The sequence below is a fragment of the Columba livia genome, chromosome 19 (assembly GCF_036013475.1).
Source record: "Columba livia isolate bColLiv1 breed racing homer chromosome 19, bColLiv1.pat.W.v2, whole genome shotgun sequence".
Classification (NCBI taxonomy): domain Eukaryota; kingdom Metazoa; phylum Chordata; class Aves; order Columbiformes; family Columbidae; genus Columba; species Columba livia.
The window spans coordinates 3,613,159-3,640,452 of NC_088620.1; the positions used below are offsets into that span (position 1 = coordinate 3,613,159).

The 27,294-nt window shown below is 47.2% G+C and overlaps 1 protein-coding gene across 6 annotated transcripts in view; it reads left to right on the top strand.

Annotated features, from left to right (window-relative positions):
- The window catches only part of VAV2 (vav guanine nucleotide exchange factor 2), a 117,102-nt gene that overhangs the window by 46,906 nt on the left and 42,902 nt on the right, over positions 1-27,294 (top strand). For all 6 annotated transcript variants that reach the window (XR_010467180.1, XM_065035683.1, XM_065035686.1 and 3 more), the window contains exon 3: positions 25,108-25,166. Coding sequence is in view for 5 of the 6 variants with exons in the window: in XM_065035683.1 (XP_064891755.1) it covers positions 25,108-25,166 (59 nt within the window). In the remaining variant the exon portion in view is untranslated. The remainder of the gene's footprint in view (positions 1-25,107; positions 25,167-27,294) is intronic.

Below are 27,294 nucleotides of genomic sequence, written 5' to 3' on the forward strand. Positions count from 1 at the left end.
CAGCAAAGTTTGTCTGCTCATGCAAAGTTATCTGGACTCACTGCTTTAAAGCCTTTGCAGAACTGGACCGTGCTCCGACAGCCTCGGCAAAGCCGGGGATGTTGTTTTCCAGCTGCCGCGTGGCCGGGGTGCGTGTCGGTGCCCGCCGTGGGCTGTTGGCCATCCGCTCGCTTCCTTGCCAGGCAAAGGCTTTTTCCTGTAAACAGCTCTCTCCCGGGGCACGGCACCGTGTCAGGAACTGGTATCATTGTTCTCAACAGACGCACGTTTCCCGTCGCAGCCAGCTAAATATATAAAACTGCTAGATATAGAAGGCAGTCATATGGAGTTTCCATTCTCCTTTGGCCCCTCTTTGAGCAGGATGCTTAAATTCACTCTTACTCTGTGCCAGGGCTTTTATGGTGAGGTTACGTGACTTAGGTGCCTTTGACTGACGGTCCTTTGCTAAACCAAGGTGAAATACTTGGAAAATGGGGACATGTGTTTGTACCAGGAAAGTGTGAATCATCCCTGTTGAGCCTTTAGTCGCAAACTTTTAATTTTTTCTGAAGCCAAACTTGGTTTCTGCGGCTCCAACCTCAGATGCCGCAGCCGTTCCCTGTGATGTTGCGTTTCCAGAAGCAGCACAGCGAGGAGGGATGAGCACAGGTGCCCCATCCCCATCACCTGTGGTGGGAGGTAATGGAGCTTGTGGGTCACAAAGCCAGGGATTCAGTTCACCCTCCGGGAAAATGCAGTGTGCTGATGCTGCTCTGCATCCTGAGATGATGCTCACTCCCTGCTCCATTTGCTTCTTCTGCCCCATGGTGGTTCTGCTGGGAGTCTTGGCTCCCTGGGGTTTTATATCAGCTCTGTGTGTTTTGCTGCTAAAACAAAACAAAAAGTTATTTTCAGAGCAGTCTGGGCTGTTCCTGGGTGTGCAATGTCTGTGCAGCAGAGAGCAGGGACCACTGCTGGTGATAACCCATCACCTTCGCTGCGCGTCTCTGTTTGAAGAACCCTGCCTCATTCCCAGAAATTCTCCTTATTCTTTATGTATTTTATAAAGCCCAGGGCAGCCAGACAGGTGGGTTGTGGCTGGGAGAGTTGTGGTGTGAGGACCTGGACTGTGGTTTGGGGAGTCCCTTGGGACCCTGCCCTGGTACCCACCTTGTCCCTCGGCATCCTCCCCATCACCACACACACCGCATGTCTGCAGCGAGACAGGGACACATGGGACCCAGTGTTGCCTTTTGTTTCTCTGAATGCAGAAGATCTGTCTTAGCCAGGCTTTTCTTCACAGAACACAAGTAGGAGTAGTTCCATTTTTCTTCTGTATCGGTCTTTCTGGTTTCTTGTCCTTCTGAAGCGTAACAAAAGCTTTAGTGCGCTGGGACTGGTAATTAGCTTCGCTTTTATTTTCTGAGTAGCTCACCTCTGAAGCGTGTGTGTGCTGGGAGGCTCCTGGGCTGCATACAGGAGAACGGCCCCAGGGCTGAATTTGCATTTCTGCTACATAAATTCAAATTACTTTCATATACCAAGTGATTTCACTGGTCAGAGCATCACTTCATGGGGGGGTTGTTCGGGTGCTCAGCAGCAGGGCCTGGGGAGATGTGCTGGCTGCTGACCCTGACTGGGCTGCAGCTCCTTTGCAAACAAAAGGGAAAACCCCCTAATTCTGGGTGTGACGTGAGGCTCTGGAAGCAGATGCGTCCCCAGCCACTCTAGACAGCTCATCTGCATTGGGAGGCATTTGATCCCCACTCCGTGCATCCCTGAAGCTGCAGGTTGAGGACTGTGTGAAGTCTCACCTGGGCACTGCTTTCATCCATAATTTCACCTTCTTGTTCATCTGTTCAAATATTATTTCACTGTTTTCTTTGAGTGTAACAACGCCTGGTGGTTACTGAGCGATTGATTGCTGTCAGTGCAGGCCCTTACTGTTGGCTTTTACTCTCTTGTAATAATAAAAAGTAATGACTTTATATCTCTCGCTTCTCATCCTTGAGTATCCTGGAGCTTCACATGAACAATTGACCCCCCTGAAGGGAGCAAGCTGCCCATGACCCAAGGGGACAGGGCTGCTTCTGTTGTCTGCAGTTGATACCCCTGAGCACCAGGAGATGCTGTGAGAAACACCTGAGTTCCCTGAGGTTTGATGAACAAAGACTCACCTCTCCCCATGGAGTTGAGCTTTCAAAATAAGAAGAGCAGATGGCATCGAAAGCATCTCCCTCGTTGACGGGCAGGTTTGCTGCAGAGCTGATGAAACATAGGGGGTCGCACTTGATGGGTGCAGGGTCAGTCTGGATGATTTTCAGGTTTTCCAGGTTTTCCAAAGACCTCTCTTTGTCAGGACAAAACCCGGGACCTCAGTTGTACCCATCTCCTGCCTGGTCCCATGCTGAAGGTGATGTGGTCCCAGTGCCCAGGTGGGAGATGCTGGCTGGGGAGCTCCTGTTGGGGATACAGCACGACAAGACAGCTTGTCTGTGGTCCATCCAATTGGCTGCACTGCTTTTTTGGGGTTAATGTATATAAAAAGGCTATCTTTTGTGACATTCCCAGTGCTGCCTGTGTGTGGAGGTGAGTGTTGTGCATTTAATATCCCACCGTGGTGCCACCAAGTTTGGTTTTTCTCTGGCTGGACAGGTAGCTACAATTTGATTGTGAAATTGCATTTGCCACCCGTGAATCCTGTATCTCAAGGTAGAATATCACTTTCTTGATGAAGGGGATCTTCAATCTCAGGCTCGCACCACTGCAGTAATACAGGTGTTTCAGACAGAGACAAAAGCAGAGGAAACAGTTATCCTCCAGGAAATTACAGCTTGCAATTTGATAATTGACCCCACGATGGGCTTGTGAGTGACGGCCGCATTGCGGATTCGTGTGGCTCTTTGCAGTTGCCTTTTCTTTCCATGGAAAACTCTCCTAGCACTGGGCTAACACTCGTCCCCTCCTCCTGCTTTCCAAGAGACTCGCTGCTGAAATCACTTGGAGGTTCATTACCTGCATTAGAAATTGCTCGGCAGCTCATCCTCCTCCACCAGGTGATTACCTGCCATGCAGCAGTCGCTAACGAGGAGAGGACCAAGTGTCTTCCGTGACTGTGCTTGGAGGAGGAAGATAAAGACAGAAAATCAGCTCCTCGCTCAAATTCTCCATCTCCTCTGCCTTGTCACTTGGGTTTTGGTAATCGTTTTAATCTGCAGTTGAGTTTTCCTGGCAGTGTAAGGATTTTTCAGTGACTGTCATTTTCTTTGTTACTTTCAGGCTGGTTGTTTCAAAACTCATTAGCTTTGGCATTTATTTACCAAGGCTGGAAGCAGCTTGCACCAGGGGCACAAAATGGAAATTGATTTACAGCGACGGTGTATGATCTAGAAAATGTCAATTTTCTTTCCCCTCGAGTCTATAAATTAGTTTTGATTCCAATGAGGCTTTATACTATACTTATAAATCAGTTCCCAAGGAGCTCTGCGAGTGTGGGAAATTAAAGTAGTCAAGCAGCAGCCCCGTATCAGGACATTGCTGATGCAGCTTTATTATGATGCTCCTGTCCCATGTATGGATGCAGAGATGGGTGAATGCTGATGCTAGACAGTTGGCATATTTGGGACACACTTGGGGAAGGGGCTTTTGGCTGACGGGAAGAACCAACTACTAAAATACAATTGTATCCTTAAATCAATTAAAAAATTAAATAGGTCAAAGCTTCTAGGAAGATGAGGGTCTGAAATGGGTTGTGGTTTAAGGAAACAAGCCCTACTCTGAGTTTTTTGGAGAACATCGATGCCTTAGCACTTCTCAGCTGGCAGACCTGCCCCAGGCTGCAAAACCACTGATGGTTTTGGAAATTTGGGGCTGTTTGGAGTTGCAGTCTCAGCACAGGGAGCGTTCGCACTGTGTGAGCAGCTAATGCATGTGGGCGCTCTCTGAGACCGCGGATGTGCAAAAGTGCTGGAGGGAGGATTGGAAGTGAGGAAAATCCACCTTTCAGCTGGCGTTTCAAATGGTTTGATTTGACATGCTGTAGAGAAACACGTAGGAGCCTTTACGGGCAAACATCGTGGGAGACCCTCACTGTGTTCTCGCTGGGTGCTATTGAGTGTAAAGGGCGAAGTGGCTAACGGTGTGTGCGGAAACACTGGGAATTATAGGAAAAACATCCCCTTCATCTCCCTCTGCTGTGCTAGACAGCCAGGTTGTACAATTTTGGTGACTCCGTAGCCGTTCAGCAGCAGGTTGGCTGTGCCGGGGTTGTGAGAAGAGGCAGGAGGGGTCCCGGGAGCTCCCGTGGGGCTGGGGACAGATGTTGGGTTTTAGCTTAAGGAAAAATAGACAAATGGGTGTATTTTCTGTGGACACACAGGAGCCTTTACCAGCCTGGATGCCTGTCTTACACGCTGTGCCAGATTGCTACTGGGATAAACTCGGTTCAAGCTCCATCGACTGCAATACATTTTTACGTCTCGTCATTTTGAATTGCTGTTCCTGTCTTTAACTTTCGCTGCCCTGTCTCCCCCAGCTGAGGTGCCTTGACAGCTTCTCTTGCACACACCAGTGATTTGTCGCGCACTTGTATGACTCTGTGCTTTTTTTTTTTCTGTTTTTGTGCCTTAATTGAAATATTAGAGGAGCTAATATAGAGGTGTACAAATGAACTGCCGCGTCGCCCCTAAGCTTTCTATGGACCTCAGAATCCTTTCCTAGAAGCCTCCTGTGTCCTCAGTCTCCTTCATCTTCTAGATTAAGCATTTTCTTCTGCTTGGCTGAGAAAACCTCATTCAACACGAGCTACATTAGCATTGTGTTTATGGAGTTACTGTGGAAATCCCTGGCATTCACGCTGTGCTGGTTTGCTGTAATGAATCTGTACATGTCAGAACACCTTGCAAAGAAGGGAAAAAACAATTTTCCTTTCTCTTTAATAAGCAGAAGCTGCGATGCAGAGCAGGGTGCCCTACAGAGCTCAGGTTTTCTTGGGTCGTAGTTCAGGGAAGGATCCAGATGTGGGGCTGCCGGTGCAGTTCTTGATTCTCTGGGTTTGGTCCTTACTGACCTGCAGGGCCCTGGAACAGCGAAGGGAGATCAAATCTCAACTGTATAAAAAGCCAAATGAGTTTTGTGGGGCAGTGAAAGAGGGAGCGCTCAGCCCCCGCTCTGGTCTCCATATGGGGCTGGGGGCAGCAGCATCCATGCTCAGTGCAAGGTACAAACCCTGACTGCCCAGAGAACCTGCTCCTGTTGTACCGAACACCCCCAGACTGCAGGAGGGACCCAGCACAGCCTGTGGAACTTTTTCAGCGTTTCTTCTATTTGTGTTGAAATGTTGGTTCAGCTCCCCGCGTTTGAGTGAGTCGTGAACCTGCAGCAGCTCTTGTTGCGCCTGGGAAATTTTTCAGCTTTACTTGAAATGGGCAGAAATCGTACCCTGGGGCCAGGTCGCCCGCGAATCTGGCAGCCCAGGCATCCCCTGGTGCTTCTGTCCTTCCCTGGGCTTTGAAGTCAGTAATTGGGGCCCTTGTTAAAGTTTTCCACGATGTTGCGGGGAGCCTGTGGGAAAACCTTTCAGATGTGGTGAAGAGTGGGTGCTCCCCCAGGGAAGCTGCTGGATGTGCATCCCAGAGCTGCTGTGGGTTAGGGCTCATGAGAACTGGGATTTCCTGCCCATTATGGGCTCATTAGTGCTGCCTGGTCCATCCTCGTTGCCTTCTCAACCTTCTCAACAGCCAGAGCTGGATCTAATTGCTGTCATGGTGTTAACTTTGTTCCTGTGGGCTAGCAAAGCTGGGCTGGCGAGGGCCAGAATTGTCATACAGCAAACCTGCCTTTCTGCTGGGGTGATTCTCCTTATATTGGTATCCCCAGGGGGACCCCATGGCCCCCAAAGCTCAGACTAGATGGGCTAATGGCTGTGGGCTGCAGTCCTGCGGTACTTAACGACCTTAATGTGAGCCGCTCTCATTTCTGCTCTCTGTATTCACTGGAAAAATATATTTTTAACTCCACAGAAAACCTCGTAGGTGACAAAGTGATTTCAACTTCATTGGTTTTTCCATTGGTGCAGTCATTAAAAGGCCAACAGCAGCAGAGAGCATCAGCCCCGACCATTAACGGAGCCCATTTCTCTCCTGTACGGTGATCACTGGTGCAGCATCCCGGGGGGGGCGGTTATCTCCTCTGCCATCCTGCTGGTATCTATAATATTTATAACCAGCCAGAAAGTCTGTGAGGTTATTAGTGCCAGTATTTTTAGCTGCTTAGGAAGAAAGGCATTTTTTTCTGTGTGGGGGTGTTTGCTTCACTTTGGGTTAATTTAGCAAATGTTGGTGATTTCTTTTTTTTTTTTCTTTTAATTAGGGAGATGTAAGCTTAGAGCAAATTTGAAACAGATGGGAGTTGGTGACATCACCCTTTGTTTTACTCCTGTTAGTGCTGATTACCTACTTTGGGGTAAATCCTAAAGAGGATGTTTTAGGCTTAAATGCCCTGGTCTCCTGCCTTTTCCCATCTTTCCTGTCTGTCTGTGTTTTTCTCTCATTACGCCTTCTTCATCCACATTGTTCTGTCACTACACCTTCGTCCGCATCCCTGGGCGGCTCTTGCATGGAGGATGTTTGTGGATCCACGCCAAAAGCTGGAGCATCTCCACCAAAGAGCCTACGACTCCTGCTTGTTCCCAGTGTGACGTGCTGTCCTCACCTGTCCCTGCTCATCCCTCGGTCGTGTCCCTTGCCTTCAGCCTTCACTTGCCACCTTGTTTTCCCCCCATCGTGGCCCATCTAAAGAAGTGATGGATTGAAATTGCGCCAAAACCTCTGGCCCAGCAGCTGTCAGCCCCTTGCAGCACGGTGCTGCTGGGGGACGGTGCCAGGACCCCTTGTCCCTCGCAGAGCAGGGTATGTGGTCACCACCGTGTTTTCCAGCCCGCCGGGTCCTGGTCCTGCCTTGCACCGGGCGCCCCGAGCTGCAGGAATTCGCTTTATCTCCCTGGCAGCAGATGAAAAGCTCTTGGCCACAGGATGTGTTTGTCCACATTTTGCTGGGGAAAGCGAGGGGAGGAGCGAGGGCAGAGGAGGAATGGAGCTGAGTTACGCTCTGGACCCTCAAGTTTATTTTAAATACTCCTTTTTTTTGTTTCCACCCAAAGAGTTAAAAATGTTTTTATTCCCCCCTTTCTCCAGTGATGCCCTTGGAGATTTATTCTGCCTTCTCCAACAATAACATGGACAGGATCCCAGCCGTGGTGCTAGGCTAAAGTGGCTGGCACAATGGCAAAGGTTGGGTTGCCAAAAGCAAATGCTCTTCAACCTCTGCGCCTTGCTTCCCCCACAGACCTGATGGTGCGAGGAATTCGTGTTTTCCCGAATCTGGAATCTGGACGAGAGCACAGGAGAAAATACCTTTGACAGGCTGTGTCTCATCCTTGAGCTTCTATTTCCCCTTTGGTGGCACAGGTGCCCAGAGCTGCCCACTCTGATTTAGCACGGCAATGGGATTGCTCGCTGCAAAGCCCACGGTGCTTCACGCCATCCCGCGAGTGCTGAATATAATAGATATTATTTAAAAATACAGCTATATATATATCTCCCCATTTCCCCTTTGTACAGGGCTGTATTGAATCATAGCTCTTTGCTTTTATACCTGCTGTTCAATGCTGGTGCATATAAATACAGCTCGTTTTTTGTTGGCTGCTTCATGAATGGCTTGGCTTCCAGCACGGCCCGTGCAAAATGCAGCCCAGGCATGATCCTCCTGTTTTTCTCGTGGCCAAATCTCCGAGCACCTCTGGACCTCGGGTTTTCCATTTGAAAAATGGTGTTGACGGTTTCCGGGCGTTAATTAATAGCTGTAAAATATTTGGTGCTAAGAACAACAGTGCTAACGGTGAGCTGGGTGCGTGTCAGAGCTCTTGCTGTGCAGAACGCTGCCAAAGCGTTTTGATTTCTCCCTCTAACAAAAGCGGAGCAGCTCACTGCTCTCTGGGCTAGAAGCAGGTTGCTTTTTACTTTTGTGTACCAAATTTGAAGGATCTTTACAAAAGTGAGTTTGTTCTTTATGGGGGAACACGCTCATTCCCTTGAACTTGTGTGCTGGGGCTTTTCTGCAGGTAAAAGCCCATCAGTGTCCATCCCTGCAGTGCTGCTTCCATCCTGCTGCTGTTTTGCTTAGGCTGGTATCCAAGAAGAGGCTATTTATTCCTCTGTTTAAATTTATGTACAGTATAAACCATTGTGTCCCGAGCTGTTTATGAAACAGAGAGGTGCTTCCACTCCTCATTTCTCATTTTTAATCAATGGTTTCTGCTTACTCACCAGAAGCGAAGCTACAGAGGAATAATTTCTTTTCCTTTTTGTCCCTTATTGAATTCAACAGCCCTGGTGCAGGTACTGAAAACCAACCGGTTGCACAGAAAAAGCAGCGATTTCCCTGCACAGCTGCCTTGGCAGGTGAACAGCTGCACTGTTATCGGGACAAAGTAAAATCAAACGGCAGCAGCAAGGTGTGTTTTGGGGGGCTGGGACTTTGCAGCCGCACCTTTTCCATCCAGCTGCATCGAGCAACTGATATTAAGTGTTCAGATTCCTTTTGAGAGTGGGTTTAGCCTGGTAGATTGAAGCACCTTGTGAAAGCCTTGCTCTTATTTAATGCAACGTGCCAGAAAATAGTCAAAGTGATCAGAGTTGGGTTTTCAGGAGGTGACGTGGGGGACAAAAGAGGGTGGTGGTGACTTTTCCAGCCCGGCAGGTTGCTGCTGTTGCTTTGTGTCAAGGCTTTTGTTGTCAGCGGCTGTGTCACCTTTGTGTCCAAGAGCTTTTTCATACACCAAGCCCGAAAGCACAGTTGACTCTAACCTTGGTGGGGCATTGGCGCAGTGTGGGTAATTAAGGTAATTTTCACTGTACCTAATCAATAGTGGGAGCCATTGATCCTGCTCAGCATGGCGGGAGTCCCTGCAGGGATGGGGAGGTGGCTGCTGCGGCTCCGCTGTCCCGTGCTCCTGCCTGGGAATCGCGATGTTTCCGTGATCATCCTGCAGCACCCGCTTTGCATTAAATAAATGCAAACTGGAGTGACCCCACTGATAAATGCAAACTGGAGTGACCCCACTGATAATGTCAGACTGGGACCAGCCAGAGCTGGTCATGCTCAAATAAATACAAATCTGCAGAGCCAGGGGTGCACAGCCCCCCAAAACCAGGGTCCAGCTCCCCGTGCACAATAAAACCCCACATCTCTTTGGCATCAGTCCTTTGGGTCACTGCTTTCACGGAGAGGATGCCTTCCCAACGGATGTGATTCTGCTGTGTTCGCCAGCAAAATTTCCTGTTGAGTGTAGTTTTTCTTCATTTTCTCCTACCACGAGCATCTGGGGGCTCAGCCCCTTTCCTGCTCCGCAGCTTGGTGGGGGGGACCTGGTGCCACATGGATGTCCCAAGCCCCTGCTGACACCAAGAGGGGGACCTGGGGCTTCAGGATGTGTCTGGGAAACCAGCTCCACTAGTTAGGATGGATGCTTGATTTGGTCTGTTATTTGGGTTTAATTTATAAACTCTTCAGGGCTGATTAAATTGGTGTAGTGTTTTCTGGTCTGGCAGTTGTGAATGAGAACATATCCCATTTCTTTATTCTCTGCGAAAGGAAGAGAAAGCGTGTCTAATAATAGCTGCGTGAGGAAGGCTGTACACAATAAAGACATTATGAAAAATATTACACTCATCTATATTGATTTTTGCTTTGTTTGCTAGCTGGTTCCTTTATTACCCTGGCAGAGCCATGAGCAATGTCATCCCAGGCTCAGCTAATGAACAAACATCAGATACTGTCAGTTTGGCTTGGAAATTCACTTTTAAAAATAACTATTTGAAATGTCTGTCCAGAACTGCAATGCTTTCTGGGGGAGCTGGTCCCATATGGAGAAACACTGACGTGAGCAGCAGCTAGTCCAGCTTCATGGGGTTCTGGTGCAAGTGGGATGGGTGATGAGCATGAGAACTGTGGCCACCCTGGTGTAGCACATTGTGGGGACAGTCCTCATCGGACTCAGCAAAATCTGTGCCTTTTGCAGGAGGATGTCTGAGCCCTGCTAAATGGGATTAAACATAATCCTTCCCCCAGTTTTGCAGGTCATCTTTATTCAGTGGCCTTTTCTTAAGCGATGTGCTTGGCCTCTGGTTCCCCTGCCAGTAAGGAAATGTTTGCAAGCGCTTCATTTATTCTAAATTGACCCCAGTTCCCAGTAGCAAGGGCTGGAATTAGCCCCAGGGTCTCTGGTGGGAAGTGTTTTTGGCTGTCACAGAGAATGATGTGCGTGGGTTTTGAATACTATTAATTAATTAGAGTTTTGCAGCCCCTTTTCCATGCTGGAGCAGCAACTCCCTTCATTAGCAAAGAGATAAATGTCACCTCCAGCCAGCACAGAGACCCAGAAACCTGCCCAGCTCCTTGCTGGAGAGCACGTTCTCAGCTGGGACTAGATTTACTGTGCCATCATGTATTATTCATCTGAAATAATACATATTCTAACTCTGCAATTGTTCAGGGCAGGGCAGAGTCATTTTAAGGATATCTCCAACCCATAAATACTAATGTTCAAAGCATTAACAGACTTTGTGTGTGTGTATGTGTTTGGGGGTACACAAGTAGCTGTTCCTCTTAGCAGAGATGCACCCAAAATTCAATGTTTTGCAAACAAGCTACGCAGCATTTCACTGCAGCAAAGCTGCTCAAGTGTTCAGTATCTCTCTCTGCTTCTAACAGGAGAAATAAGTGATTTGTACATGTTACACCAACTGGTCTAAATATATCTGCTGAAAAAAAGTGAGAGCTTACAGTTTGAGAGCATCTCGTTGGATTTGAGAACAGGAAACCTGCTTTAAATGATGGGTATGCCCAAGTTACAATTAGTAACTAACTGGTTACTAAAGCTGCAGATTTCCTGGTTTGCCAGTGGGATTATGTCTGATTAGGGGAGTGGAGGAAGGGAAAAGAAATTAATCTTCCAAAACTCACTAGCATTTAATAAAAAAAACCCCATCTATTAAAGCCAATGGGATGTGGGACTTTTTAAAGCATGTGTGTGTAAATTCTTGTTAGTCTTATTATAATAATTGTTATTAAAAAAAAAAAAGGTATTGTTTGTTTAAAAGCCACGTTCTTTGCCATCATGAATTCTTTGTATCCCTACTTATGATACACTTACCACTGGGTTTAAATTACAGCCTGGAGAGCCCTTTTTTTACAAGTGAGCAAATAAGATATAGCTTCTGTTTGCTATCTACCTGTTTCTATGGAAACCAAATTTTAGTGCCAAGCAAGCTGCCTGGATTCAGCACCGCTTGGCTCCGGCTGCAAACCGGCCTGAGAACGGCAATAAAACCCACCTGAGGTCAGGGGGCTCGTGTCAGGCTCGCCCCAGTGCCTGGAGAAGCCAGATGAAGGGGGATACGGCTTGTCGGTGCGATGCTGAGCTTGTCGGTGCGATGCTGAGCTTGTCGGTGCGATGCTGAGCTTGTCGGTGCGATGCTGAGCTTGTCGGTGCGATGCTGAGCTTGTCGGTGCGATGCTGAGCTTGTCAGATCTCCTCAAGGCTGACAATCAGATTAATTTTTTGCTGAAATGAGGATCTCGCCCGTGCCCAAAGGAGAAGAGGAGATGCTTTGGGCTGTGTTGTGCGCAGAGGGAATCCTGATGTGCTTGGGATGGAGAGCTGGGGAGGCTGCCCCGAGGGATTGTCCGTGATGCTGCAATGAGCCCGGGGTTGGATCCTGGAGGAGATGAATGAGGCTCAAGCGGTGCTTGTCTTGGGGTTCCCGTTCAAGTGCAGTTTTAGAAGAGCAGAGCAAGCCAAAAAGACTTCCCTTTTGTACTGAAAAAATTATTAAAGCGTAATTATGTTCTTAGACTTGGATAATGAAACATCTTTCTGTGTGGGCCTTAGGGCCAAAATAGATGCGTTTTCAATGTTATTTTTAACAGTGCAATTTCTTTACACGTCGCAGCTCCTGTTCTCTTTGTATTCAAAGTGGAAAAAGCTGAGCAATATGATCATCATTATTAAAATCTCCAGCCTAATTTTGCTGTGTTTGGGATTAGATAATGCAAGATGTCTAAAGGTCTGCCTCGAGACAAGGGGGTTGATAGAAACCATCAGATGGTTAAAAGCAGATCGTTTGTCTGGTCATCTTTCTCTGGTATCAATGGTCATGTCACATTGACATTTAATGTCCACTCCAGTATTCATTAAAACATTAATGTTGGCTTCTTTGATGGCTGGACATCCCATGGCAGTGGCAGTGGTTATGGTCTTTCAAAGCCCATTAGATTATTTCTGTAATCCTTTAGATTATTACTTTTATTGCTTCTCAGACATTTGTCCTCTCCCTTCCTTACTGTGCTGGGATTTCTGTGATGGTTGGAGCAGTCTTAACCCTCCGCCTGTGCCATGTTCAAGAAGTCAGAGTTATCTGTTGTGGAAAGGGGCAGCACGGAGAAAGCTCGAGGGGTGAATAAGCACTGTATCAACTTAAGACACCTTGACATGTATTTGCACACCAAGATCCTGACGATAAGGAGGATTAATAATATGGTACAATGATAAATTTGGAGCAGACCCAAGGTTTGGTGGGAAGGACTGTGGCCCTGGGAAGAACCATCACTGGCAGCTCTTTGGTGATGGAGGGAGCATCATCGCTGCTTCTTGGAGGAAGATGCTGCTTTGATGCTCCTTGCTGGGATGGGGCAATTCCTGCCCTCAGCTGGGAGGGGAGGGGAAGGTTGTGAAAAGATATGTAAGATTTTTCTGCAAACTAGTATATCTGGAGACTTCTTCCAGGTGTCGTGCCCTCCATCTGATGCGCCAGCTGCTAGAGGTGCACATGGAGCAGAGAAATCATTGTGCTGACTCTGGAGTCTCACTTTTCATCCCTTCTTTTGGCATTTAGCTTTTTTGCTTGCATCATCCATGTGCCTATTCCTTGTTTTAGCTAAAACCACCCGAATGATTGATGTGCCCACCCTGGACCCCAGTGACCCTCCAGCCTGTGACCAGTTCAGATCTTGGTGCTCACTGGGTGGGATATTGAACGAGGGAGAAACCAAATCCTGGATCTGGAGGTTTTCCCTTGTTGCTGCCTCAGGCTCTTCTGTAATCTTAATAGGAAAAAATCTTCCTTCTCCATCTACCTATTCTTTATTGGAGCCGCTAAACAGTCATCTTCAGTGATTTTCTAATAAAAGGATGGCTGTTAAATGGAGCCCCAGAGAGCTGAGCTGCTTTACAGGGAGCTGTTTGAACTTGTTTCCATGCCAGCTTTTTAATACAGTTTAATATAGTTCTGATCCTTTTTCTGCATAGTCTTTCCCTATCAAAGCTTATCTTTTCCACTGTTATCCTACCATCACACAGTTTTACATCGGGCTTGGGGAGGAGAATGGCATGTGGGACAATGAAGAGATCCATATTTATATTCACAGCACTGGGCTTTCCGGGATCATTTGGGAGATGCTCTTGGAAAAAGTGATGGGATGTCTGCTTGCTTTGTGAGATTCCTACTGGTACCCAGGTGGGATCTACTGGGGCTTCACTGGGGTAAACTGGGATGAGCCTGGCTCAAACCCGCTCACAACATGTCTTTAGATATGAAGAAAGAGCGTAAAATGCCGCAAGCTGGGATAACACTTCTAAAGGAGGGATTCCGATAGAAATAGCTTGGGTAGACGATTAATAGGAGTCTTAATAAATGCTGAGTTGTTATGGGATACAGCCCATCAGCTTTTATCCGTGGCTTTACAGATATCAGTGCCGCCACCTGCTACTGCGGTTGCGAACATTTTTTACTGATAGCGCTCGTGTCTAGCAGAATAAAGCACTTTGTGAAAAATACATTAGTGGGGCCTTTGTTAGCAGAGCGTTGCCTCGGTATTCCCCGCTGCGATCACTGGGTTTTCCCTCAGTGGCGCAGCGATCACAGTTTTCTACTTCTCTTCGTTTTGTAACCCATCAGCCTGTCGGTTTCCCCTTCTCTCGGCCCATATTTCCCAGGAAGAGCTGCTATTGAGATCAGGCTGGGAGCAAAGAGGGTCTGGGGGACGGGACTGGACCATACTGGCCAGGGAAGGGCTCTAGTTTTCTGGGCAAGGAGGAAAACACTCATGTGAGATCATAGCAAGTAATGGGGTACGTGGCTCAGGTGGCAAATTTACCTGTATTGCACTGATTTGACATTCTGCAAGATAGTTTTTTTTTTCTATTTGAGCCTATTTGTTCACTTTTCTGTCTTCTCGCTGGACATAGTTATTCGTCACCTCATTTGGTGTCAGGTTCCAGGCAGCCTAACGAAGATCCCATAATAAGTAATGCAGAGGGGCTGTTGAGGGGCCGTGTTGGGGTGGGTTTCTTGGTAGGCAGGGAAGGACAGCCCCCGAGCATCCTTGGACTAGGTGATAAACTAATTGCCCCTCTTGAGGTCTGGTGAGTGGTGTAAAGACCTGATCCTGGGTCAACTAAATGATGGAGAACTGTGTTTACAGCTCCTGTGCTCCTGGCTCATAAGAGTTGTGTTTCATTGCGCTCACCAGCTGGAAAACAAGTCTCATTGATAGTGGCTACAAGCTGTCACATGTGAGGTTCCTCCAAGGCATTTGAGATGGACCACTGAGTCTTGACCCTGCTGATGGGAGGAGAAACTCAGCTCGTTAGACCTTCAGGGTGTTCGAGAAGGAGAGTGTAGGTCCTCATTCAGTTTATAGGTTGACATAGGTTGACCCTGGCCTCAAGGGGAAGTTTAGATGGGATATTGCAAACAATTTCTTCCTGTAAAGGGCTGTTGGGCATTGGAACAGGCTGCCCAGGGCAGTGGTGGAGTCACCATCCCTGGAGGGGTTGAACAGACGGACATGGGGTTCTCAGGGTTGGGTTAAGGGTTGGACTTGATGGTCTTGAGGGTCTCTTCCAACCAAAACGATTCTGTGATTCTCTGACCCTGTGGGGTGGTTTTTCCCTGGAGGTGTGTCTGGGGGCAGCGTTGGATGGATGGACTCCTGCACCGTGGTCCTGCCATGGTGGGAACACAGAGGTTTGGTGCTGGAGCAGCTCAGGCACAGGCAGCTGCTCGTCCTGCCTGTGTCCAGCTGCTGCCCTCGCTTTCCCACATCCGCGATTGCGGCTCTTTGCTGGCCAGTCGTACCACTTATAGCCTCATTTACAGCTAGCGAGAGAGAGAATTTGCTCAGTTTAATGTTTGCTTTGCGAATGTAATTTCAGAGCGGGGAATGCTTGCATAAATATACATATATTGTCTAACCGTCTTTTTTCCTTTTAGTCACTCAAACATGTGATTTTATTCCTCCAGCTGTAAAGCCAAGCGTGCGAATGTTAAATTGTTAAATAAGTCAAACATAATTATTCAAGTACCCGGCATAATGTGTTTCAGAAGCGCAGAATCTGAAATCCAACACAATGCACGCGGGTAAACGCTTTTGTGGAGATTGTACTCCTAAGGGGAATGTCATTTTGACAAGAATATATTTTCCCTCTTTCCTCTTGTCGTGTCTCGGTGCTTTGGTGGAAGTCTCATCCAAGTACAGTTCATTTTGATGCGGAATTATTCAGACCTTTCAGATTCATCCCTGTGGACCGCTTTGCTCCGCAGGCTGATGAAACGATACCGGTGCAGCTCAATGCAGAGGACCTGCCGTTAAATGAAAGGTTTTCTTTTGCAAGGGTTAGTCCGAGCTGGTTATCTTTTGGCAGTGCTATCAAATACTCTTTTCTGCAGTCCAGGCACATCATCTACATCTGGCCAAAATATGTTGTGGAAAAAAACCTATCTGTTTTGAACAAAAAACATCCTTTACAGCAAATGAGGAAAAAGTCATTAAAACTCAATTTTCAGGGACATTTTTGGGCCTTTTTGTCCAAAAATGGAAAATACTTTGAATGTTTGTGGATTCAAATGAAACATTACCTTTGGTTTTCTATTGGACAAAACCGAAATGCTTATCAGTATCTGTCACAGCAGAAAACCATTTATTCTTTTCGCTGTCCCACTCCTGAATTTTGAGGTTTACACCAGGCTGAGCTTTTCCTCTGGGAATTCCAGCAGTTGCTGCCATTAAGCACGTCAGGTTATTTGCAGTATGAATTTTCACAGGCTGTGGCTTCTGGCCACTGTCTCAGCCCCACATGAGGCACCTGAGTAGGGTCTCACCCTGACCTGGCCCTTTTTGGGTTTCTTGCTCCATAAATTGCTGCATTCACTGGTAACCTCGGTCACTTTGCTTGTTAGCTGCTGTGAAGTCAATAAGACTCCAACCTCCAAGTTAAACGTGCTCTTGCTGGTCTTACTGCCGGTAAGAAAACGTCAAGAGAGCCAACTAAGAACAAATATTAGTTTCCTGTTCCCTTCCCTTGCTGCGAGTAAATACTTGTCAGATGTTTCCATGAGCTTCATGGGACACTAACCAGCTTCATGTGTTTTATTGCAAACTGTTCTGGACAGGAGCTCCAGGGAGATGTTTTTGGTGAACCGCTGTTACTGGCTGCTCAGCCCTAACGTGGCAGCAGTTATTAATGTTTCTCTGCTGGTTGCTCTGATCTCACCTTCAGATTTGCATGAGTGGCCTTTGGGATGCAGTTTTAGGTGTTGGCTTTGATTTATAATGCTGTCCAGAGCTCTGCAGACCTGCCCTTCTGGGACCAGTAATTCCTGTTCCTCTTTTGCTGTTAGTGAACCTGTTAGTGGATTCATGGTGTGGTTGCTGGGGGCGCTCCGTTCCCTCTTGCATGGGGCGTTATCGAGGGTGTACATCCATCTTGCTGCAAAACCGGTGACCTTTATCAACGACGTGCATTCAAAACCCGAGTCCTTAATCCTGGCTGTGGTCTGGGTTGAACTGAGCCTGTGTTAACACAGAGATCGAGCCTTATTTTTCTCCTCCCCCTGCAACCCAAGGCTGACCACAGTGCTGTCCAGCTGCTCTTTGTCTCCAAGGTCTGATTAAAGAGCTGGAAGAAAGAACATGTGGTGGTTAGAGCTGCGTTTCCCTCTCCCAGGATGAATGTGTAATTACGCCTGTGTATTTTGGGCATTTCTTTCCCGTTCCGGGGCTGGAGTTTGCTCTTTGAAGCCCATGCAATTTTTAACGTTGCCTGTTGAAATTCCTCGAAGCTTCTGGTTTCTGTGCGTTCTGCGCTCGCTCAATCTGTTCCTATTAATTTTTAAACGCTCACATTTTAGCAGTAGATAAACAGCTGGTGACACTTTCGGAGTCGCGCTGTATAATCCAAGGAGCTGATGTAGCTCCAAGCACCGAGCTGGGGAGAGCAGGAGCTGCACCATGTTATGATGGGATCTTCGGGATCTTGTTCCCTTGGGGTGCAAATAATCTCTGCACGATATTTCCCACCTATCACCCGTGGAGCTGAGGCTTGCCAGCCCCCAGTTTGCTTTTCTCACTGGTTTAAGCCATCCTGATACTCCGCAAAGCTGGGCTCATGGTGGAGGATCCAGCTGGGGAATCTGCCTGAGCATCCTTGACAAAGCTGTTTACATTCCTCAAATCACTGACTGAAAACATCATGCCTGATTCTTTTTTTCCTTATTTTCTTGGAGGCAGCCAAGATCTAATCTATGATTTTTTAATTAATTTTATTTTCAGCTGTATGGATTTGTTAGGTCTGAAGGGACCCTTAGATCATCTTGTCTCACCCTCAGTACAGTAGTGACCGTGGAAATCCATCCAGCTCCCCTTCCGCCCCGTAATTTGTGAGCTGTGACCCGCTAAGGGAGCCAATATTTTGGATATCTTTTACTGCGGATCTTTTATAGGCCAGTTTGCAGTATGCTGTGTGATGCATGTTTCAGTCACCCACACAGCAGTAAATGTGCTGTCTGCAGAGGCAGAGCAAGGGCTAAATTTAACATACGCAGTCAAATCAAAGCACTTTATGGGTATATTTATCTACTGTTACAGTATTCGAGGAAGGGAGGTGGTTTCTGACTATCAGAGTCTCTGGAAAGCTGCCTTGTGGTCCCTTCTCTATAAGCTCCAGGTTCCTGCCTTTTTGCAGGTGTAAATAGATTAATTGACATAATGGAATTAAGCCATGGAACAAATGCGGCTGCGTCAGAGGTTTTTATCCGGCGGCACAGCCGGCGTGTGTGGTGCCAGGGATACAGCGGGCAACGCTGGAGAGCCCAGCATGGGAACTGCTCTGCCCGGGGTGGGAGGGTGTTCCCTACAGCAAGTTGTGTTGGAAAACCTCTGCTGATGCTTCTAGTTAATTATGGTTTTGGGGAAGTCGGCGTTTGCTATTTTGAGAACCATCCTTTGGGTAACAAATCAGAGGGGAACTGAGGGTTGTTTCGGCAGTCAGAATGTTATTGATGGAAAGCCCTTTGTTATTTCTAAAATAACTTCTATTTCTGTAACGTGTTTCAGCAGCAGCTTTTCAGGAGCGAAGCAGAATATATACAAAAATAAAAAAGAATCATTTTATCTCGTTCTAGGGAGGGCAGGAGGAGTAGCATCCTCACTGCCCCCCGCCACCTTGGCTTTCCTACTGCATTGCACGATCTAAAGAGGCTTCATTTGTATGAACCATCTAATAATTGCAAAGAGAGAAGCTCTTGGCTGAGCATCCTTTCCCAAGTCAGCCTCTTTCTTCTAAGATGGGTCCTGCAGTTCCTGGGAAGGTGGGCAGGAATTAACTAAAATCAGGAGCATGTTCCTTGCTCTGATGCTTAATGCTGGCTCACCATTCCAAATTTTTACTGCTGTGTTATTTTCCTTTAGCAGCTGGAATAAAGACGGAGGAAATAAGCCAAGGAGAATTTCAAACCCTCTCTCTTCAGTAGGTAAATTACCATTGTGCGAGTGGATTGGTTTCATATGGATGCCTCCAGTTTCTCTTGCACAGGCAAAATGTTCCTAAACCTCTCATTTTGTGTTCCATATGTTTTTCTTTGACAGCTCAACTTCATTTCAGAGCAGAGCAGAAATGGGAACTTAAAGCTATATGAAAACCTGTAATATTTTGTGCTTACATCCAAGGCCTTGATCAAAAGGGATTAAACTTAATACTGACTTAAGCCAGTTTCTCGGAAGCGGGTTTGGCGATCTGTGTTTTGCATCTGACTACTTGTTTTTTCCATCTGTTTCAACAAATCCAATCAATGCTGGGGGAGGGGGGGATGCTTTTGCAGGAGCTTCTCCTTGTAGTGTGTTGTGCAAAGCCACCGTCCCTCCCCAGAGCTTTTGCAATCCCCTTGGCTGGATGTCGCTTGAGTACGTAAAAGCAAAGCTAATTAAGGGGACGAGATGATGGTGCGTTTGCCTAGTTTGCAGCTTTTTAATTTAGAGGCCAAAGCAAAACTTCAAGTCTGGGAGCACCTCGGTTGACACGCTATTAGAGCCACGTTCCTGTACCACCATGAATTAATATGTGCTGCTTGTTTTCTGTGGTCTGCCTGTGCTGCAATAACGCAGTCAGGGTGCAAGTAGTCCCTATGGGAACTGCCACATCTGACGGACTTTTACCCCCGTGGAAGGCTTGGGTGGGTCTTTTTGAGACACAAGATGAGAGATTTTGCTTAGGTGCATGACTTTGGGCATCATGATCTAAGGGCTGAGGTCAGAGAAGGTCCCTGAGCACAAGGAAGGGATGAGGTTGTAGAGCAGGTGCCCTGCAGACTGTGGAGGAAACTAAACTAAAACTGCTTGAATTCAAACATTGAGCAGGAGGAGCCTGTTTCTGGTCGAAGTTCAGCCTGTCCTGGTGTTCTCCATGGTGTAAGGCAAACAGCTCTGTGCCTGGAGCTGCTTTTCGTAGGGTTTTGGTTTGGCCATCCTATCATTTCTGACACTTGTATCAGTGCTCCATGATCAGGAATCAGCTGCTGGATCCTTTCCCTTGAATATTCCTGATAATTTTATCTGTGCATAGTAAAGATGTGATAATTATAACCACCCTGCTTAGCACCAGGTAGGCTCCGAGCCCTGTGCGTAAGACAGGGATGCTTTTCTAACATCTCCAAAGTCTGTAGAGATGCAGAGCAGCAGGGCCAGGCTTTGAACATCTGGAAACACAAAGGCACGATGAATGCTGCTATCAGCCAGTGACATTTCTCCTTCTCTTGCATGGAAATGATTCTGCTGGTGTTTTCTTCCCCGTGCTCAAATACCTTGGCACAATGTCTCTTTGTGGTGGCTCCATCCCACGTGACGGCACGATGCAATCCCGGTTAGCCAAGAGCTTTACAGACCGCCTGTGTAAATCTGTTTACCAGTGTTTTAAGCTAATTAGTGTTTGAGGGATTTTTTTTCCCCCCTTCCTTCTCTGTTCTTGCACCTCTTTTAGCACAAAGGGCCACGTGCCCAGTGGGTATAAGCCAGCACAGCTTGGTTGGCTTTCAGCAGAGACTCTGCCAGTTTGCACGAGCGGAGGTCGGGGTTGTCAGCGCCCACGTCCTCCTACGTGCTTCACGTCTTCCCACGCTTGAGCTAATTCCTTCAGTATTCTCCTACCTGATTGTCACTTCTCCCCAAAGGCGGCAGCAGGAGGAAAAGGCGTCTGTTTGGCAGCAGGTCCCTTGCAAAGTGCCGTAAAGCTGCAGCACAGGCTGGGTGGTGGATGGCGGCTTTGCAGAGCAGAAGGGTGTTCTGTGGCCTCTGAGCCTTTTTCTGGAAAAAGCAGGAAGATTTTAGAAAGGAGGAGTAAGCAAACTGTGGGAAACTACTTTCTATACGGTGGCTGCTTGAACTGGCACTGGAACCCTGAGGTTGATTTCCCTGGCCTTGCTTTTAGGCACCATTTTTTTTTTAGAAATATTAGTGCATTTCTTCTCACTACTTCAGGGGGTGTCAAATACAACGCAGGATGGTACTGCCATGCTTTCTGACTATCGTTTGCCATGTACCAAAACTGGGCAGAGCTGCTACATTTTGTTTGGGCACCTGGCTATTGCTCAGTGATAAGTGTTCCAGGAATGCTGTGGGAGCATCATCTGCTGTCCCAAGGTCACCCCGCACCGCTTGTATCCACGGGGCTGTCCCGGAGTCTGAGATGGATCAGTGCAAGTTTGTGTCTGTTGGGAATAGCAATGAGGTTGCATGTCTACTTGCTTACGAAAATCGAAGGGCAGATGTTTCTCTGTGTGACAACAATCCCATCAATGAGGATGCGTGTGGGAGGCTGTGCAGCAAACCTGTTCCCTGCCATGCAGGATGCTGGTTGAGGTTTAGGGCAAAGAGAGATGTCCCTGTCCCCCGTACACCTGGCCAGCAACTCTTCTTTCACTCAGCAGGTGGACAAGAGCAAACACGAGCTGAGTGGCCACTGTGGGAGAAAATACAGGGTTCTCCAGCACCACAAACTGGAGGTAACTGGGGCAAGTCCTCCGTGCTCTCATGGCTGCTTTTATTTTAGCGGCCTCGTCCCTGGGACTCTTCACATCAGTGTTTTTGCTGTTGGATCCTATTATCCAGCTCTGAAATGTTCCTGATATGCTTAGAAGCAAATATTAGTTTGTTCTGGGAACACACGACCTTGCTGGGGCTCGACATGGGTGGAACTGGCCGTAACCCCTGAATGCAGAATGCTGGGTCGTCCTCGTATGCAAAGCGTTCTGCAGCCCAGCTGGGTTGATTTCCTTTTACAAATAAGGAGAGAGTTTATTTGAGGGTTTTCTAGATGCACCAGAGATACCATCAGCAATAAACAATGCTGGAGGAAATAGAAGAGGCGTAAGCATAATGATTTATTTTTGCTTTGCTTGAGTTTATTTTAAAACCTATAATTGCTAAGAGAAAGTGTTGGTAGTAAGGAAGAAGAGTGGTGGATTTCTTATGGTGGTGATTTTGTTTGTTGTTTGTTTTTTCCCCCAAATCCCATTTCTTTACTCAGCCAGGTTTCTTGCAAAGTGACCAGTGAGTGTGAGGAACTGAGTTTGAGACTTGATTTTTTTTTTTCTTCTTTTTTTTTCCCAAAAAGTGTAGGACTTGGTACTTTTTTAAATCAGGGTCTCCACAAGACTCAAAGCTCTGAGCTTATAAAATAATGAGTGTAAATATGAAGGTAACTGATCTATTTTTGTTATTCTGTTTGCCTTGGGAAACAAAACGTTTGCATTTCCAAGCTGCCATAAAAGAAAGGGGAGGTATAAATAACAGCGAGCTGTAATTCCACTCAGCGCCATATCTGTATTAGTTGTATTAACATCTCCTTGTGTCGCAGAAGCAACGAAAATCCTCAGATGAGATCAGGGGCCCCTTGTGCCAGCTGTGTGGGTTCTGCCTGGCCTCATACAAACCAATAGCCGGGAGTGGCAGGAAATATTACGGGGTTTCTCTGCAAATAAGAAGCTGTTTTACAGGGAAAATGAGACACAGTTTAGCAAACACTTAAGGACTGACTCACTTTTGAGAACGTTGTTTAATCCCGTTGAAATTGAGAGGATTGCTTATCCTTAAACGCGTGGCTGGGTGCAGGAGCTGGGGTTGCACTTGGCTTGTCTTGCTCTTGGCTACTGCCTTGGTTGGTGTTGGAAAAATACTCCCCGATATTGAGACAGGTACTACTCAGGCTTGGTTTTGGAGGTGCCAAGCTTTATGGAGGGTATTTATACCCTCTCCCTCAAAGTGGGTCACTTTGCTTATGTACCTGAGCTTCAATTTGGGAGCCCAAGCACAGGCAAGCGTGTCTGTGTGTGCTGCCTTGCCGCTGGAACCCGGGCTTTGATGTGCCAGGATGTTCAGAGCGCTCGGGGTTTTTCATGAAAGAACAAAGCAAAACTTGTTGGCGTAAAGAACAGTGCGCTTTTCTCTTAAATTTCCCTGGAAGTCAAAGCCTGCGGTGTAACTGTCTGATTCATAAACTGATTTTTTTACTTTATGAGTCTAAGAATAGACCGCAGGAGAGACTCATTCAATCAGTCTAGGGCTTCCCTTGGACTATTTTAAACCCGGGGGTGCCAGCGGGCTCTCCAGCCCCCGCACCCGTCGAGGTTTGATGTTTGCAGGTACCACTCGCCAGCAGCGATGCTCTGGAGCCTTTCCTGGATGCTAATGAGCTCAGTCCCACCTCCTCTCCCAAACCGGGGAGAGTTTTAGAGGCGGGAGACTGCGGCACAGAGAGATTTAGTAACATTCCTGAAGTCGTTGCTGGCAATTTTGGGAGTCAGACCTGCTTTCTTTGACTCCTGGTTGTGTTTTAACCTTCTGTTTTCCCGTTGTGGCTCATGTCATTTCTAAAGGCAAACTCAACCTTAGTTAAAAATGGAGGTTGTAATGACGGCGTGCACTTTGTGAGGGGCTTGGTTCGCTTGGAGCTCGCAGGCAGAGCTGCCTCCTCCTTCCAAGGGGGCTCAGCTGCTTCAGGTTTCTCTGGAGCAGGTTTGCTCAGGGAATCGTGGCGTTTCCAGAAGCCGCATCTTTGTGTGACGCTCCTCAAAACCAGAGCAAACGAGAGACCGTCCAGAGGCAGAGGTGTGAGAGGGACTGGGAGAGCCAGGCTTGTTTGACACCTCCCCAAAACGGAGGCTGGGTTACAGGAAAATGTGGGACTGCGCTTACACTGAATTTCTGCTTGGGAAGGTTTACCGTTTCTCTTCTGGTTGCACAGTAATTACGGTCTGTGATCAGTGGCTCCAGGGCATCCCTGTAAAACCAGGCGTGCCAGGGCTGGCGGGCTGGTAGCTGGCCAGGTGGCCTCAAGAGAGGGAGAAATAGGCCAAAATAGGCTCATGACAGCAGCAGCAAAAATAATCCTTTGTCTAATTAAAAAAATTGTTTATCTACGTATTCTGCTTAGAATGAAATGTCAGGGGCAACATCTTTAAAAGAAAAAAAAAGGCTTTGGTAATGTGTTTTTTTGCTAGAAGCATAACATGGGGGCAATAAAGTATCGGAGGTGCGAGGAAATTCCCTCGTGCTCGGGAGCTCCTTTCTGCATTGAACTCCCATTAGTGACATTTTATACCAGGGAGAAACTTGGCCAAGTTTTGACATTCATTGAATCTCGTTGGCCTCGCTGAATAATTCAGCATCTTTGTTCTCCATGTGGAAGTAAACTGCTCAAATGCCAAACTGTGGCAGCTCCTTTGTTGTCCCACCGGCTTTGAGTCCACACGTGGGGCACCAGTGGCCAACAGCTGGGCTGGAATTCGTGAAAACAGTAAAAGAAAAGAAAAAATAGAGGGATGAAGGTTGCAAAAGTGTGGAGGAGAAGACAGGAGGAGGTTCTGCAGTGGTGTTGGGGTTTGTATGCCATGGGCGGCAGGGTTGGCTCAAGACGTCCTTTATCTTGTGTCCTGGACACAGGCATCTCTATTCATCCCAGTAGATGGGAAACCAGTCCAAAAATAATAGGTTTGTTTTTGCAATCTCACTTTGAAATGATGAATATGAGCAAGAGTAAAACATGGTTTATATCTATAAGGGACTAAAACCATTCTTTGTTTGTCTTCGTTGAAAATTCTGCATAGCAGTTAAAACGTCCGTCAAAAATGGGAGTTTTCAGAAAATGCTGGTGGCTCTGCTGTTCCCAATTGCGATGATGAAAATATTTCATTGTTGAATCACTTCTGGCTGTTTTCTGCCAGAAAAGGGCGATGGTCTGCGCTCACCTCTGACAAACCGATGATGCATCTTTATTGAAATGCGAGAAGTCAAAACCGTTCAGTCTTGGCAAGTTTACCTCGATAAGATCATTTTGTGTGGAGAGAGGCGAAGGGAGTTACAAACCTTTTGTAATAAAATATAAAGTAAGAGGGGCTTTTTCACTGCTTTTCAGTGCTGAATAAAACCCGTCGGAGCGGGTCTGGATGTATTGTATGAATGGCGGGATGGAGTTTCCTCAGATGATGCTGCTGAATGGGGGTTTTTATAACGGAGGATTACATGTCTTCTATTCCCAGTGGTAAAACCAAAAGTGATGTTTGCGCTGATAGTGTCTTCTAACTCCTGATGGTGACGTGCTGTGGCACTGATGGGGGGACTGGAGCGCATCCATGTTGATGGGTGTTCAGGTCCAAATACAAGGCTGCAGGTCCTTGAGTTCCCACCAACCCTTCCTCTGTCTTCAGTAAGCACACCAGCGTCTTTTTCTCTCGTTTCTAGGTGATCTCTGCAGTATCCAGACTCTCCTTCCACAGCATTGCTCAAACCAAAGGAATTAGGTAAGATCCTTTCAATATGATGCTTTAAATAATGTTTATCCCTATCCACATTCCTAGTATTTAATCACATCAGACACTTTAGCCTTATTTTCCCTGCCTTAACTGCACCAATACTGCTGGAGGGAAACAGCTTTTCGTGCGTACAAACAAACTTGGAGCCTAAAGATGAATCTGACACATCCCACCGGGACTGGGGGATATTCAGGGGGCGAAGGTTTGAGGAATAAAGATGTGCTGTAAGTCAAGGAATATTTATTATCAAGGATAGCGCTGAGCCTGCAGTGATTAATATTTTGACAGACACAAACATCGAAGATGTTTGGAGGCAGGGAATAGTGGGGAGCCCGCATGCATGAGCTGCAGAGCCTTTGCAAGGGCTGGGTTTAAGTTTCGGGGCATCACTGGAGGAGATTGCAATGTGTCCACCCTGGCAAAACACTTTCCTGGGCAGGAGGTGTCGTTTGGAGGATGAATGAGCAATAGCTGGAAGCCAGGAGCAGGGAGGCTTTGCTATTCTTGTGGATATGTGGCTTTTTCTCATTTATTTTACAACCAGCATTTACGGTTCCCACTAAAATCCCGTATCTTGAAAGCCTTTGACACCGTAATTACACAACAATAGCACAAAGCTTAGTGGGTCTTTGCTTGTAACTCTGTTTTCCTGCGTATTAACCTTGTTCCTCCTCCCATTGCCAGCTCTGCAAGAAAATTCTGTTGCTCCCATTAGCTGGAAAATACCCCCCCAGGGTGTCCCTTCCCATCACCACTGTCCCCTGCCATCAGAGAGCCCTCGCTTTCTCCATCACTGGACAGTTTTTTTCTGTTTAATTAGGTGATTTCTTGCTACACCATCACAAAAGCCTCAATGGCAGTAACTGCTCTCAGGTGAATTAATTTGATCTGTGGGAACCAGCAGCAGCTCTGGCTCCCCAAAGGGATCGGACCATTCCCGTTGGCCGCTGCTGCCCCTCGGCTCACTGAGGTCCCTGCCCTCCCCTCCGTGAAGATGCTGCCATTGAAATAAATGGGAAAAGTCTTGTTGGCTTGGGCATGGTGCTCAAAAACACGGTAAATACAGTGTAATTAGGATGGGACACAGATTATGTGTTTTTCAGCTCCATAGCATGAGTGTGGCTCTGCTCCAGGCCCTATTTTGGGGTCTGAGAATCAGGATTGCGCAAATTAAGAATGAAGTAAATCCCTAAGCCTATTACTTGTCCTTAAATAAGTTTCATGGCATGTGTGGTAGAAAAATAAAAATCAATCTTGCGTGCTATTCAGTGAAAAAATAAAATAGTCTTTCTGCCTAATAATTTTTGGATACATGAACCTTGCCAGAGAAACCCTGTATCACAGCGTAAATCAGATAGCTATCGGATAGCTATGTTGAGATGACAGTGTTTCTTCCAAGGAACAAACTACAAGCAGCAAAACATGGCAAAAAAGGATCTTGAATGCGATGTTTTGTTTGCAGCACGCTGCTAAGGCTGGGCTTAATCTACTGCAGCTGTAGCTACAGCCTGTGCTGTGTCTTTGCTCCCCTGTTCTAGTCCCGGTTGCAGAAAGCGGTGTCCCCCTCCAGCACGGTGCATCGCTGACTTACCTCCTAGCAGACCATGGTGTCTAATGACTGCAAAAATAGATTTCTCTCTTGCTGTGCAAACAGCACAGACGATGTTTCCCCACTAATTAAAGAAGCGTGTAGTTGCAAGTACCACCACTGCTGCACTGTGTTATTTTTTGGGTGGTGCCCTGTGTATAATAAGCCTCTCAATGATAAGAGGCTTATTGATGCCTCCTAGAAAAAAGCCCATTTTCTCTCTTTAGTTTAAGGTGTTCAGAGGAAAGATGCTTTTGTGGATAAAGAGCGGAAGGGAGAGCGGGTGCATGAAACGAGGTTCAGATCTTGGCTCCGCCCCAGGTGCTGTACATGGTCCTGAGCAAATCCCTTGGTTTAGTACGTCTGATTTTCCCATTTCAGAGATAGCGGGGTGAGAAATACCCTTGTTCACCTGGCTGGTTGGAGACAGCCCCATGTGCTGGTGTGGGCACAGGCACCGCTGGCCGCGCTGCCTTTTGATTCAATTTGAGTGTGTAAGTTGTGTCGTAAATACCCTCTTCCTGGGGT